The sequence below is a fragment of the Culex quinquefasciatus genome, chromosome 1 (genome assembly GCF_015732765.1).
Source record: "Culex quinquefasciatus strain JHB chromosome 1, VPISU_Cqui_1.0_pri_paternal, whole genome shotgun sequence".
Taxonomy (NCBI): domain Eukaryota; kingdom Metazoa; phylum Arthropoda; class Insecta; order Diptera; family Culicidae; genus Culex; species Culex quinquefasciatus.
This window is the reverse complement of record NC_051861.1, coordinates 80042373-80058279: the sequence shown is the minus strand read 5'-3', so window position 1 is coordinate 80058279 and position 15907 is coordinate 80042373. Positions and strand designations below refer to the sequence as shown.

General features: G+C 41.7%; 3 protein-coding genes across 3 annotated transcripts; all 3 read left to right on the top strand.

Annotated features, from left to right (window-relative positions):
* Positions 1-6826: 6826 nt before the first annotated feature.
* On the top strand, positions 6827-8212 carry LOC119770486. The gene has a single exon (XM_038265476.1). The coding sequence runs from the start codon at positions 6827-6829 to the stop codon at positions 8210-8212; it is 1386 nt and encodes a 461-aa protein (XP_038121404.1).
* A 760-nt stretch (positions 8213-8972) lies between these two features.
* LOC119765051 lies at positions 8973-10494 on the top strand. Its single transcript, XM_038248134.1, has 2 exons — positions 8973-9571; positions 9634-10494. Coding segments are annotated over exons 1-2 (585 nt in total). The 5' UTR covers positions 8973-8987; the 3' UTR covers positions 9635-10494.
* A 624-nt stretch (positions 10495-11118) lies between these two features.
* Positions 11119-15128, top strand: LOC6039048 (proton-coupled amino acid transporter-like protein CG1139). Its single transcript, XM_001848674.2, has 4 exons — positions 11119-11278; positions 13349-14442; positions 14512-14684; positions 14748-15128. The coding sequence occupies exons 2-4, from the start codon at positions 13349-13351 to the stop codon at positions 14990-14992; spliced, it is 1512 nt and encodes a 503-aa protein (XP_001848726.2). The 5' UTR covers positions 11119-11278; the 3' UTR covers positions 14993-15128.
* The last annotated feature ends 779 nt before the right edge of the window (positions 15129-15907 follow it).

Below are 15907 nucleotides of genomic sequence, written 5' to 3'. Positions count from 1 at the left end.
TTATTTTTTCAAAATATTTTTTTTTTTCAAATGTTTTCTATTGCGTTAATTTATAGAGGGCAAAAAGTTTACACTCGTACTACTTGATTTTTCTTTTCAAAAGTTGTTCTAAGAGCTGTAAATTCAATTTTAAGTTTGCATTCCTATGTAACCGAACAGCGAAAATTTGAATCGTCATTCTTCGATGCTTTGCGCCATCTGTCGGAATTTTTGAGCTTTTAATTCGCGATTAAAAGCTCAAAAATTCCGACAGATGGCGCAAAGCATCGAAGAATGACGATTCAAATTTTCGCTGTTCGGTTACATAGGAATGCAAACTTAAAATTGATTTTACAGCTCTTAGAACAACTTTTGAGAAAAAATTCAAGCAGTACGAGTGTAAACTTTTTGCCCTCTATCAATTAACGCAATAACAAAATTTTGAAAAAAAAATAATTTTGAAAAAATAATATTGTTTAAAATGATAGAGCATCAAAAGTTAACAAAGTATCAGCTCGAATTTTTGCTCAAAAGTTGTTTTGAACGCTGGAATTTAACAAATCAGAATTCGCATACATAACCTCAAAGGGCTGAAATTTCAATCGACATTCTTCGCTCTGTTCTGCTACTCAACACTAGGTGTCGCATGTCGTTTGGCTTTTGAACGGCAATCGCGAATATTTTTTCAGTTTCATGCGAGTTCCAAGCACACTGACAGATGACGTTCGATTGAACCAAAACTGACACCGACGAGTGCGGCACTCAGTGCCACACTGGCTGTTCAAACGAACGTACCATGAAAATCGCACTTTGCTCAGTTCGTTTTCGCACTTTTTCATACGTAAAGATTTTGCTTTAAAATAATATTGATGTTTACAATTTTTTCAGTCGAACTGAAAAAATCGTATGAAAAAGTGCGAAAACGAACTCAGCAAAGTGAAGATCTTTCCAAGAGGACATCAGTCTGTGCCGATAACCGACGAGGCGGTAGAGGAAGTGGTAAATAAATTCAGATTATATTTGTTCGTTGTAATATTTTACTGAAACTTCTTTTCTTTTAGACGAAGACAAACTGTACCTGCTAGTCTGTACCAATATTGGCAAGCAAAAGTAAGCCGAAGACGACAACAAAAACTGTAAAGATCAGTATTTATCCAGAAAAAATAAAGTTGGACTTGTTTGCAAATAAAATTACTTGTATTTACACTTAATTACCACAAAAATCCGAAACATAAGCGTCCAACAATGCACAGTGTTCGGAATTGCAAAATTAAGTGGAATAAATTAATAACTCCTTCATTTGACGTCTTAGCCAAATGGTGTCTTCCAAAGAGTTGCTGTACTTGATAAGGGCTATCTTTTGAACTTATTGACATACAGGGTGACGAGCTTACAGGGTGTCAACCAAAAAGTAACTTTGTTGGATGACGTTGTAGGGCTTTGGTGTCTTCTGCAAAGTTGTAGAGCAGAAAATTTTATGAAAGTTTGTCGAAGGGGCCAAATTTGTAGCTCTTAATCTACTCGAGATATACGCCATTTTTACAAAAATGGTCCAAAAAAGCACTTTTTTGGTGATAACTCAAAATGTTTGCATTTTAGCGGACTACTATGTTCTGAAGAGTTGCTTATAACATAAAATTACACATCTTTGCCGAAGACAGCAAAATTTTTTGAGCCTTTATTGAGGAGTTATAACCATTTTTAAGTGCTTTTGAGCCTATTTTCAAGTTGCTATGTTTTCAAAATGGCACATTTTGGCGCAAAACCCAACAATGCACCTGAAAGTACACACTTTCAACTACATTTCCTGAAAATATCTCCGTGTCTATCGGTGTCTATTTTTAGATAAATCAATTTGAATTTGACGGTTTTTAATCAATTTATTTATAATTTTTAAGCAAAATCTTATTGAAAACGTGGTAATAATCGGTAAATTGAAGGGTAAATTAATCGATTTTTACGGAAAATACATTGTTTATTGAAAAAACGACGACCTTACTAAAGTGACCAAATATAAAAGGAAATATTGAATTTTAAATACGAACAATTATTTAAAATTTTAACTTACATTATTTTTGGGCTAAACATGATTTTATTCATAATTTTAGAATGTGTGTCATAATTTTAAGCATAGACAATGTATTTTCCATAAAAATCGATCAATTTACCCTTCAATTTACCGATTATTACCACGTTTTCAATAAGATTTTGCTTAAAAATTATAAATAAATTGATTAAAAACCGTCAAATTCAAATTGATTTATCTAAAAATAGACACCGATAGACACGGAGATATTTTAAGAAAATGTAGTTGAAAGTGTGTACTTTCAGGTGCCTTGTTTGGTTTTGCGCCAAAATGCGCCATTTTGAAAACATAGCAACTTGATAATAGGCTCAAATTCACTTAAAAATGATTATAACTCCTCAATAAAGGCTCAAAACATTTTGCTGTCTTGGGCAAAGATGTGTAATTTTATATTATAAGCAACTCTTCAAAACAAAGTAGGCCGCTAAAATGCAAACATTTTGAGTTATCACCAAAAAAGTGCTTTTTGGACCATTTTTTGCTAAAATGGCGTATATCTCGAGTAGATTAAAAGCTACAAATTTAGCGCCTTCGACAAACTTTCATAAAATTTTCTGCTCTACAACTTTGCCGAAGACACCAAAGCCCTACAACGTCATCCAACAAAGTTACTTTTTGGTTGACACCCTGGAAGGTCGTCACCCTGTATGTCAATAAGTTCAAAAGATAGCCCTTATCAAGTACAGCAACTCTTCGCAAGACACCATTTGGCTAGGACGTCAAATAAAGGAGTTATCAATTTATTCCACTTAATTTTGCCATTCCGAACACTGTGCAATGGCAGGACAATCTAAAAAACAAAGTCGCCCGTCAGGCGGTTTTCGGGCTGTTGTCGGCCCCGTCCGTCTGTCAGGAAATCCACTTTTATGGTCTCTGTTGCAAGTTTCTGCTCATTTCTAGGCGCCCGAAGGTTATGTGTAGTGAGTCACTCAAAACCTTTTTACGCAAATGGACCGACGTTTTACTTCTCCATCCGATTGAAGGCCAGCAGGATAAGGCGGGAATGAGATATGGCCATGCAATGAATGAAAATTTTGAGGCATACCTCATTTTCTAGCCGGCAATATTTTGGAAACTATTAATCATTTGCCTTCCAACCGACATGTATCACAATTGAATAATAATGGTTAAACAATTGAACGGTTTAAAATCATTCGTACAAATCATATCACTGTAATCTCGTATACGTTATCCATTAGTGGACCCCTTTCTTATAGTGGACCCTCTGAAGGGTTTTTGATGAAAAATTCAAAAAAATCACAATTTCAAGCGTGCTGTTGTCTACAAATCTTTTATTTGGCATGTTCAGCATCATTTAAATCAATGTTGACTGATATTGAATTGTCCTTTTCACCAAAATAAGTGTTTTGAGTTCGATATCTGAAATCAGCCATGGCCACTAGCATTTTCACAACAAAACTGCATTTATATTTTATGATTGAATTAACTATCCAATCATTTTTTGACTGATTATTTAACTTCAGCAAGTCGAAATAATGTAAGTTTAAGGAACTTTACTAAAATAAAGCGAAGAACTGCTCATTTTCGAGCAAAAAAAGGGGGGCCCATATAGGACAACGAAAATCCAAACTTTTCCAAAAGTAGACCCATGTTTATTAAACCTTCAAAAATGAAGAAAACTTTGTATTTAGGCAAAATTTTCTCTTAAACAAACAATAAATGCTTGTTGTTATCATCCTAAACGCATAATTTTTTCAATTACGAGTATAAATAAGGCTGTTTTCATGTTAAAAGTAACAAAAATGATGAAGCCGTAAAAAAATATAATTAATCAAAACTATAGTCAATTGTACTTAAGAGCGAGTTTTTCACTAATGTGTAACAGGTCGTATCGAGGTGCTCCGATTTGGTTGAAACTTTCAGCGTTTGTTTGTCTATACATGAGATGAACTCACGCTAAATATGAGTCCTCTACGACAAAGGGAAGTGGGGTAAAACGGGCTTCGAAGTTTGAGGTCCAAAAAACTTAAAAAATCTTAAAATTACTCGCATTTCCGTAAAACTTCATCAATTCCAACTGTCGTAGATGCATTTGAAAGGTCTTTTGAAGCACTTCAAAATGGGCCATAGACATCCAGGATCGGCTTGACTTTTTCTCATAGTTTTTGCAAATTACTGTTTAAAATTGATTTTTTTTAAACCTTAATATCTTTTTGCAACAGCTTCCAACACCCATACTCCCATAGGTCAAAAGATAGGTAATTTCATGGACTATAAGCCTACGGTATTAACTTTTTGGCCAATCGCAGTTTTTCTCATAGTTTTTCGATTTTTCTACAACAAACATTTTACAACGTTAGTTTTTGCCCTGTAGGCCTCTCAATTTTATCATATCCGGATACCTCGGTAAATTTCACGTAAGTTAGAAGTATTGGAGTGGTAAATTTGATTGGAAAAATTGCCATTTAGAATGAATTAAAATATTTTTTAACAATTTGTTTGATTAGGGGTAAAACAGGTTTTCGCCTACTTGACACAGCATTTGACGTATTGATCACAGAGTAAAAAAGATCTATTTCTTTTTACACAAATGTTTTATTTAATTATTTTTCAAACCAAATTTACCAATCCAATACTTCTAACTAACGCGAAATTTTCCGAGGATTCCGAATATGACACAAAATTGAGACCAAAAAGTGCCGCTATGGAGGCCTACAGGGCAAAAACTAACGTTGTAAAATGTTTCTTGTAGAAAAATCGAAAAACTATGAGAAAAACTGCGATTGGCCAAAAAGTTAATACCGTAGGCTTATAGTCCATGAAATTATCTATCTTTTGACCTATAGGAGTATGGGTTTGCAAAAGCTATCAGAAAAAGTCAAACCGATCCTGGATGTCTATGGCCCATTTTAAAGTGCTTCGAAAGACCTTTTAAATGCATCTATGAGAGTTGGAATTGATGAAGTTTTACGGAAATACGAGCAATTTTAAGATTTTTTAGGTTTTTTGGTCCTCAAACTTCGAAGCCCGTTTTACCCCACTTCCCTTTGTCGTAGAGGGCTCATATTTGGCATGAGTTCATCTCATGTATAGACAAACAAACGCTGAAAGTTTCATCCAAATCGGAGCACCTCGATACGACCTCTAGAACAAACCGAGCATAATTTACAAATACTGACTCTTAACTGAAGCATCATAATTGCAGTTTAACATGATATTTTATAATAATAAATCAAGAACAAAACTTTTTTTAAATAATGATGCGTGGATTTATCAGTAACTTTAAACAAATCTATTGTTCAGTTTCGGTCAACCATTTATGTAATTAATATGAAAAAATTGCATCAAAATTACTTTTTTTAATTATTTTTATTTTTACAGTAGTTTTTGAAACGTTTTCTCTGATCTTTTTCGGAAATAAATGTGTTTAAATGTCTGTTAGGTGTTTTCGCTGTTTAAAGCCAAATTTGTTAACAAAACATGTTTGCATATGATAAAAAGTGAGCAAAATCGATCTATTATTCATTATATCTATCATTAGACCTACACCATGCATCAAAACATCAAATATCGGTTAAATTTGGTATAAAAATAACAGTTTGCCTATAGTGGAACCGGGCCCACTGTAGGAAAAGGGGGTCCATAACAGGCAGAAAAAACTTTTTTTTTCAAATGACTATTTTTCTGCTCAAAAACAAATAAACTGATGAAACAAATAGTCAAAATTGTTCAAAAGACTTCAGTTTTCAATGTTTTGTACAAAGGGTTATGAAAAAAGGCTTAAAATATTGAAAATTTGTGAAAAATGTGCTTCGGCTCTACTAGGGGGTCCACTAATGATTAAAATACCCTATCATACCCTCTGGTCAGATCTGAACTGACCATGAAGGTGTTGTACAGATGTAAATAGGTCGAATTAGTTTTAGCACACAATTTACACAGAATGCATTCGAAGACACACAAACACACACTCACATTTAGGGTTAGTTAATTGAATTTACTTATGAACTAAACACACAAAAATTAGCTGCATGCAAAATACCGAAGTTGCTCTACTACACGGTATCATCATCCTCGCTGATATCTCTCAGTTGGGAGAATCTGTATCTCTACCGTGTGAAGCAGAATTGGTAAAAAGTAGCCTAGACAGAAGATCAATACGAGAACCAGGACAGTACGAAATACGGATAGCGCTGTAGCGGTGTTGGTAAGAAGTCAATGGAACTTGACCACAAAAGGTGAGGCACTCGATCTAGTACTACTACCGTTGACGGGTTCCCACATTTGCACTAATTTGGCTGGTTGCAAATGGTGGATGAATTGCATGACAAAATCGCATGTTTGGCAAAGTGAAAGCATAAGGCAAAAGAGCATAATTCTACGAATTAGCGACAAACGCAGCTCAAATTCTACGCGCTGTGCTCTTGATTCACTGAGAGAGGCACAGAGAGCGAAAAGTGGGCAAGTAAAGCAAAAGTGGGCAAGTACTCAAGGAATGCACTTACAGTGACGCAAACAAAAGTGGGCACGCCAAGTTTTGGTGGTTGGATAAATTTCAACAAAAAATCTGTCTCTAGGAGGAAACTCGAGACTTTGCGTTTGGGTGGTGGCGTTTAGCGGATTCGCGGATCGCGAAAAGGGCTCACCACCGCTGGAAACACGTTTTGATTTGTGTCCCTTTCGATCGTTTTCGTTCGCGTACGCGTAGAATACCACGCACGCGCGACGGTAAGTGGTATTTCCGCCGCAATCGTTTCGCGTTTCGTTTCGTTTGGTGAGTGAGTAGAGTGGAGTGTGGAGATGACAACCAAGGCGGATAAAAAGCTGGTTGATCTGCTGCAAAAGCGAGAGCGACTTGTGGCTACACGAGAGTTGGTTGAGAAATTTGTGGCTGCATACGATCACGAAAAGCATGTTATCCAAATACCGGTGCGACTAGAGACGTTGAACAGGACCTACAAGGAATTCCTTTCCGTGCAGTCGGAAATCGAGCAGCTGGACAAACCGGAAACCTTCAAAGCACATCTAGCGGTGCGGTGCGAATTCGAGGATGCTTTTTGTGAAGCCAAAGGTTTCCTGCTCTCCAAGGCAGATCACCACACAGCGCATGCGGATACTTCGTTGAACTCCAGCTTTACTCATTCACAAGGACCGTCAACATTCCATCACAGGCTGCCCAAGATTGATCTACCCAAGTTCAATGGAGACGAATCAAGATGGATTTCATTCCGAGACAACTTTGTTTCCATGATTCACATCAACGAGGACATCCCCGTAGTCAACAAGCTACAATACCTGCTACAATCGTTAGAGGATCCCGCCAGAAAACAATTCGAGACTGTTGAGATTCAAGCAGATAAGTACGCGCCGACCTGGGAGGAACTCTTAAAGAAGTACGACAACAAACGCTCGCTGAGAAAAACCCTATTCCGAAGACTGTACGAGTTGCCATCAATGGAAGGCGAATCAGCACAACATTTGAACACGTTGGTTGACGACTTCCAGCGACATGTCAAAGCCCTGGAGAAGCTTGGAGAGCCGATCAACCAGTGGGATACACCGCTCGTATTTATTCTCAGCGACAAACTGGATTACGCTACCCTACGTGCTTGGGAACAGGACTCAAGCAAGAAGGAGGTGGTGACCTACGAGGAGTTGATAGAGTTCCTGAACAACCACGTTCGCATGCTGAAGTCTTTCGCAAGTGACTTGCAGCACCGTCAAACCGGCAATGTCAAGGTGGCCGGCGCTAGTCAGAAGAAATCCCAATCAGTTAAGTTCATCGCAAACGCAGCCACATCGGAAACAAGGACGTACACACCGCAGTGTCCGTCATGCTCGAAGCAGCACCTGTTATACGAATGTCCAGCATTTACTAAGCTTGCAGTGATCCAGCGTCGCGAGCTGGTCACCCAACGAAGCCTGTGCTGGAATTGCTTCCGCCAAAATCACCAAGCGCGTGCCTGCAGATCGAAGTTCTCCTGCAGAATATGCCAAGCGAAGCACCACACGCTGCTGCACGACCCAGGTGCACCGGACCACACTCAAGACGCAGCTGTGGCTTCCAATTCCACAGCTCCTCAACACAACCCGTCTACAACCATTGGAACCTTTGGATTAGGAAATTCCTCTGAAACCAGCCTTCCAATCGTAGCGAAGCAAGATACGGTTCTTTGGAAACAGTAAACCTTCTAATCACCGATCACCACGGGAGAGAACTCCTAGTCAGAGCGCTTCTAGATTCGGCATCGATGTCCAACTTCGTCTCGAACAACCTGGCGGACTTGCTCAACATTCGCAGAAAGAACGTGGATGTCACCGTAGCTGGACTAGGAGAATCTGCCAAGAAGATCGACCAACAAATCACCACCACAGTCAAGTCGCTAACAAGCCAATTCTCCACCACCCTCGATTTCTTGATCATGAAACCGCCCATGGTCAATCTCCCAAGAAGCGCAGTAGACATCGCTCATTGGAACATGCCCGATGTCCGACTAGCTGATCCTCACTTCCACAGGCCAGGAGCGATCGACATCCTGATTGGTGGAGAATTCTACCATGAACTTCACACCGGACAACGCAAGCCAATCGGTGACGGACTTCCGTTACTTGTCGAAACTCATTTCGGATGGACAGTAACTGGCAAGATTCCCACCAAGTCCGACGAAGCGTCCACGTTGTGCTGCTTCTCCACCACCGCTCGAACTTTACTAGTAGCTCCTCAACCCATTTTGGAGCTCGAAACTGCCAAACCAAACGCAAGCCATCCTACCAAACAAAGTTCCTCCACTCCCACTCAAACTCACAACGGAAGATACGTCGCATTTCTTCCTCGGTCGAAAAATCCGCAAGTCACCCACGGCAACTCCGCGAGAGTGCCGCGCATCGCGTTGCTACCCACGCAAGCCGCCGTAAAAAAGTCCCATCTACGAAACCCGCAAAGAAAGCTCGCCTCAGCCACATGCGTAAGGACAACAATACCAAGCCCCACTGTTGTTTCGGATACCCGCTAGCCAGCTCGTTCATGCAAGCAGATCTACGATCGTGCTTCGGTCAAACATCTCCAGCCGTCAACGGTGCAGGAAACGAGATGATCGAACGGCAGACCGAAATGCAGCTGACCAACAAATCGCCAAAGCGCACATGCCGTGCCGTTCCGTCAAAATCGCTCACGTTCTTCAATCAACCACACCTCCGCAAGTTGGCCGAAGCTGAAAGCTGTCCGGCGCCAAGGCAGAAGAAGTTCTACAAGCATCACGTCTACAAAGGAGAAGTATCAACGGCAGGAGAAGGCTTGCAGAAAGCCGAATTTGCAGAATCTTCAAAGATCGGTCGAGCTGTCCGAAACATGCTCAATGCGAAATTGGAATGTGAACAGGTGAGTACCGTTCCATTCGCTCCATCTCCACCCGTTCGTTCTACCGGGTCTTTTGCTGTTCCAGATGATGCACGCGAGTCAAGTCAACCACCACCAAGAGCTGCAGAAACTCCAAAGACCGGTAGAGCACTCCGAAACTGCTCGATGCGCATAAGGAATGCGAACTGGTGAGCACCGTTCCATTCACTCTAACCCAAACGTTCGGTCTACCGGGTCTTTGTTGTTTCAGATGATGCCACGTGATTCAAGCAGGTCGGTTCGTCAATAATGAACCACCCACGCCCTGAAGGAATTTCATCAATGGATCGTGTCATGGCGACACGAAGTCTTCCCGAACGATGCCGAAGATAAGGAGAGAGGAGAAGAGAGTTTTGAAATAGCCACGGCTGTTTCAAGGTGGCCGGAATGGTCAGATCTGAACTGACCATGAAGGTGTTGTACAGATGTAAATAGGTCGAATTAGTTTTAGCACACAATTTACACAGAATGCATTCGAAGACACACAAACACACACTCACATTTAGGGTTAGTTAATTGAATTTACTTATGAACTAAACACACAAAAATTAGCTGCATGCAAAATACCGAAGTTGCTCTACTACACGGTATCATCATCCTCGCTGATATCTCTCAGTTGGGAGAATCTGTATCTCTACCGTGTGAAGCAGAATTGGTAAAAAGTAGCCTAGACAGAAGATCAATACGAGAACCAGGACAGTACGAAATACATCTCGCAAGCACAAACGTCGCGTTCTTCTTGTTCTTTACATTGCCAAATCCCAATACACAAGTCGTGCAGTAATTAAAATCGAGTTTATTTCTGATCCGAAATCGTTCGACAATTTGAACCCAAATCGTGAAGATTCGCCGCGTAGTGATCTGTCTCTAGTGCCGCTGAAACAAGTCCAGCGGACTGAGTGTGATCGTTAAGGTGATCGTGAAGCAACAACGACACTTTCACGGTGGAAAGTGCGAAGTACGAGTGCCTATAGTGTACGGTAGTGAGGTGTTACCTGTCTCCGAGGTCTTCAGGTGCCACCAACGAAGGTGGGAAGCAAAACCTCCAACGTCCGGCGCAAGTTCGAGCCCCGGCCCGAACACCCTCTTAATCGTAAGTGACTTAAGTTTTTCCCACCGTACGTCACAGACCTCTTGATCCAATTTGCCCCATCGAACCGTACCAAGTACCACAGAACACGTACGTAAACCCATCCACCCCCTACTCGTTTTCCCACTCCCCCAATGGAACAAGAATGCAAAACTCCTTATCACCACCGACAGTGCAACTACTGGAACCACTTGGTGACCGTCACAACACCACCACCCCGCGCAACAGTGGTTTAATTTCTCTCACTAATCGCACTTTTACTCTCGATTCTTGACGACATGGGAGACTGCTGCTACTAACTCCGGAGTATAGTGTACAACGGTCAAGAACATACGGTTGAGGGTGGGAAAATCTCCCGCGCGCTTTACTCACTCAGCTTGTAAGGGGGTAGGACATGTGGGGTACACCGGGACCTTTGGATTTGAACTACCCCTCGCACAGCTGTCAAAACGCGCGTCGAGCAGAGGAAATCAGTGTTGGCAGTTTGTCCAAGAGGGGCCATTTTGCCCCCATTGATCCCGCACGATAATCGATTGAGTATTTCAAGTGTGCGCGCGCGCGTAATTATGAGAAATCTGAGAGACTTGAAACTCTTATAAGCTGAACCGACACCAGCCGACTTATCAAACCAAACGTTTAGTTCTGTTCCGGACCTGGCGGCGATCGGCAAGAGTGCGAAATTTTTTAAACAACGAAACGTGACATACGAACGCGGGACGCGACCGACGGTTATTTTTGCTACAATACTGTGCCAGTGAACACTAAGGTAATAAATCAACGACTAATGTCACAAAACAACCCCGCCAATTATCACCTGAGGGCACTTCCCGCGAAAAAACGACAGTTATTGTGCGTTGTTTGAATATTAATTATCACGTCGCGTGGTGAAAGCTGCGCAAATATTTAGCAACCCTGCGGTGTCATCTGACCAGATTAGCCAAATTTAGTAAAATTCTTTGCGAAAAAAAAACCGTTTCTCAAATTACCTTCATCGACTACCGCCACCGCCACCACCACCACCAGGGGCAGCGAACCGAAAATTATGGTCGAAACGTGTTAAAAATAGAAGACTTGTACGAAATATTTTGCAGAAGAAATGTTGCCGAAAAATATATATTCGAGTTCATGTTTGACGGTTTGCGACCCGGCAGAAGACATCAACATCAACGCGGTTTTTTTTTTTTCTTTTTCGCCAGCTATTTATTTACCCCTAACGATACAAACAACATTCGAATGTGCGCAAAACCTTTGAATTATGCGTGTGTGTACAAATTTTCACTTTTTGTTGTCATAGATTTGCACTCTGGCGTTCAATTAAAGTTATTATCTTACATGATGTTTGACAAGTGAGGTTAACATCGACACTGCGTGCGCTCGTTGACAGCTACAGGCCAGTTTGACAGCTAGCATCACCATAAACATTTAAAGAAAAAATAAACAGGTGTATTACCCCTCACCAATTGATACCATCCCGTTGGACTTGAGGCACGTTGAAGGCCGGCCACGTGGCTCTGTTTAGAACAGGTTGCAAAGAACGACGAGACGTTGTTTACTTTTTTTCTATGAATTTGCTCGTTTCTAATCGCCTCTCGTTTGAGGCGGTGGTTTTCTACCGGAATGCACCAGCTGTGTGAATTGTTGGGTCAGGTGGAAGGTAGCGTAACTAACAGGTCGTGCTAATTAGCACTGTTATCGAAAGTGGATGGATTTATTTAAATCAAATGAATCTCAATTTTAAAGTTAACCAATATTTATTGCTGAAAAAAGAACTGACATAAGTGATTTTGAACAGGCGAATGTCAAAACACCGAGATTAATTAATAAAGGGTTGTTAAATAACAAATTGATCTTTCAAATTAACACTGCATTCTAGAATCAGTCAAACCAATGATAACCATTCAAGAACATTTTTATGTTTAAAAAAAACATCAAAAAAAAAATCACTCAAACGCTCAGGTAGTCATTTGATCTCTATTTTTTCCTTAAAAACCTCATAACTTTTGGTAGAATTGACCAATTTGGATGCTTCCGGTTGCAAAAGATTCAGATTTGTCTTCAAGTCGTCATGTCTTCAACTTCAAGGCATCATCCTAAGAAATCATCCTGCATAGATACCGGAACAGGTTCCATCCGAAAACGGTTCACTGAGCTGATGTGGATTGGTCCCCAACTGGAACCGGCTCGGGTGTCCCGTAGGTTTTGACCATGTCATGTATCTATGCAGGATGATTTATTAGGATGATGCCTTAAAGTATTGCATCATTTCCGGCACTGTTCTTTGAAAAAGTTATTGTTATATTGACCAACAACCTATACAGGAGGGTAGAGGTAACCCAACAGAATCCGGAATACTCCGGTAAAAGTAGACCATATTTGTCCCCCATCTGACAGTTCAAAATGTAGACAAATCTGGACCTTTTTGCAACCGGAAGCATCCAAATTGGTCAGTTCTATCAAAAGTTATAAGATTTTTAAGAAAAAAATAGAAGTCAAATGACTACCCGAGCGTTTTAGTGTTAAGAATGTCAATACCCCGAGATTTATCAATGGTTATCAAATAACAAACAAACTTGTCGGATATATTTACATTGCATTCTAGAACCAAATCAATTCAATCTTAACTATTAAATATTAAAATAACTGATATGATTTAAATTTGTCAAAACGCCAAGATTTATCAATCAAGGGTAAAGAAAAAACAAGACTATGTTCGGAATGAAGCACGCTACCGGATATGCAAATCGTTGCACAGTCTGCCTAATTGCCTTCAACACCAGATCTAATCGTTTTCATACGCCGATTGTCAGCTCTATTGAATAAGCGCTTCTTTCCGCAGATGCCCATCAATGTCTCGGTAGACGATCATCAACCGAATGGAACTAGCAACGGGACGGAAACCGCCAACGGCGGCGCCGTCAACAACGGTTTTGTACTGGAAGATCTCAACGGCAAGAGGACAACGACTTCGAATGGGGCAGAACATCACCACGGACCACACCACGGACACGACCATCACTACCATCTTCACCACCACCACATTCGGGAGAAGCCAGGACATGACTACACGGAGGACGTCATCACGACGCACGGAGTCCAGCCCCATCACAAAACGACCTACGCGGAAACGATGATCCACATGCTCAAGGGCAACATCGGAACCGGATGCTTCGCGATGGGCGATGCGTTCAAGAACGGTGGACTAGTACTGGCCACGGTACTGACCTTGTTCATAGGCTTCGTGTGCGTCCACTGTCAGCACATACTGCTGAACTGTGCCAAAAAGGTGCACAACGATCAACAGAACAAAGGCCGTCCGCCGGACTTTGCGGAAACTGTTGGTCTCTGCTTCGAACAAGGTCCACCAAGGTTCCAGCGATGGGCCAAACCAATGAAGATGGCCGTCAACATCTTCATCTGCGTGACCCAACTCGGCTTTTGCTGCATCTACTTTGTCTTCATCAGTTCAAATTTTAAGCAGATTTTCGATCGCTACGACATGGTTCTGGACGTACACTACCACATGGCGCTACTGCTGATACCGATCATCCTTACCTCGATCATTACCAAGCTCAAGTTCCTCTCGTACTGCTCGATGCTGGCCAACGTGTGCATGTTCCTGGGCGTCGGCATCACGTTCTACTACGCCTCCATAGATCTACCACCGCTGACCGAACGTAACTTCGTTGCGGACTGGAACAAGCTACCGTTGTTCTTCGGCACGGCCGTCTTCGCCTTCGAGGGTATCGCTCTCGTCCTACCGCTTCAAAATGAAATGAAGAACCCACATGAGTTCCGCAAAACCTTCGGCGTACTCAACATCGGTATGGTGTTCATCATACTGCTGTTTACGGCTTTCGGTTTCATCGGTTATCTACAATGGGGCGAAGATGTCGCCGGAAGCATGACGCTCAATCTACCGGAAAACGAAATGTAAGCTCCTGCGACTCATTCTAACATCTGTTCTCTTGTCTACAACTCATCCCCTCTCTCTCTCAATAGTTTGGCCGAAAGTGTCAAGGTCATGATTTCCAGCGGTGTTCTGCTTGGTTTCGCGTTGCAGTTCTTCGTCGCCATCATCATCATGTGGCCCTCGGTCGAGTGCCGGCTGAACATTACCAAACACAAAACCCTATCGGAAATGGGCTTCCGAGTCGTGATGGTTCTAGTAACATGTAAGTCCAATAGCAATTTGACCTGACCACACAACTTAACCACCACCCCTCCTGTCTTTCCAGTCGTTATTGCGGAATGCGTACCGAACCTCAGTCTGTTCATCTCGCTGATCGGGGCGCTCTGCTCGACGGCCCTGGCGCTTGTGTTTCCGCCCATCATCGAGCTGATCGTGGCGTACACGGACCCGAAGCAGCGGCCCGGCCGATGGATGGTGGCGAAGAACGTGGTCATTCTGGTGCTGGCCCTGATCGGATTCTTCACCGGAAGCTACGAAAGCTTATCCAACATTGTCAAACAGTGGCTGTAGCAGGTCGTGCAGAGCCGCGACCAGTGATCCTCGAACACGGGTACTGACGGGCTGAACAAGCTCGGTCAGTTGTTTTGATTGTTAAGATTTTAGAATATTGTTTTATCGAAATAGAGTGGACCAATTTTACTGTAAACTACACTCTGTAACTGTATGAGAAAGTCCTAGTAGAAATCTGTTGGCAAAGATCAAGTAAGGATCATGTGGGCCTCGTGGCACAGTGGTTAGCGGCTTCGGCTGCCGATCCCTTAGTTGCTATGGGGCGCGGGTTCGATTCCCGACTTATCCTCCTGGCCTTCTAAAAAGGAAGTAAAACGTCGGTTCATTTGCGTAAAAGAGGTTTTGGGTGACTCACTACACATATCCTTCGGACGCCTAGAAACGAGCAGAAACTTGCAATTGAGACCACAAAAGACCCAGGGGTCGTTAAAGTGTACCTGAACCTACCGCTGAGAAATTTAACGCCCTGATTGGCCCTTGTAAGCTCGATTTTATTCTACAATTAGACTGGTCGACTCGTTACATTTATCAGTGGGCTGCTGTAATTCAAATATTTCTTGATTCACGAATGAAATGTGTTGTTACGTGTTGGAAGGGTTCGTACATAAACTACCAGCGCGTAGCGTTTGAAAGGTCGTATGCGCATCGGTCATAATTTACAATTTACCTTTTTGGTGTTCAATTAAAACTAGTTTAAAACATTTTCGACGGAAATTGAGTGAGTAATAGCGCAATTCTGGAGTTTTTTTTTAAAGGTCCAATAAACCAAATTTCCAGTTTTTGATTTTTGGGTGTTTTTGAAATCGGCTTGAGTCAGTCAGTCCCAAAAAAGCAAAAACTGAAAATTTTGTTTATTGGACCTTTTAAAAAAAACTCCAGAATTTATTTTAAACCAACGGTCAGGCAGAATCAAAC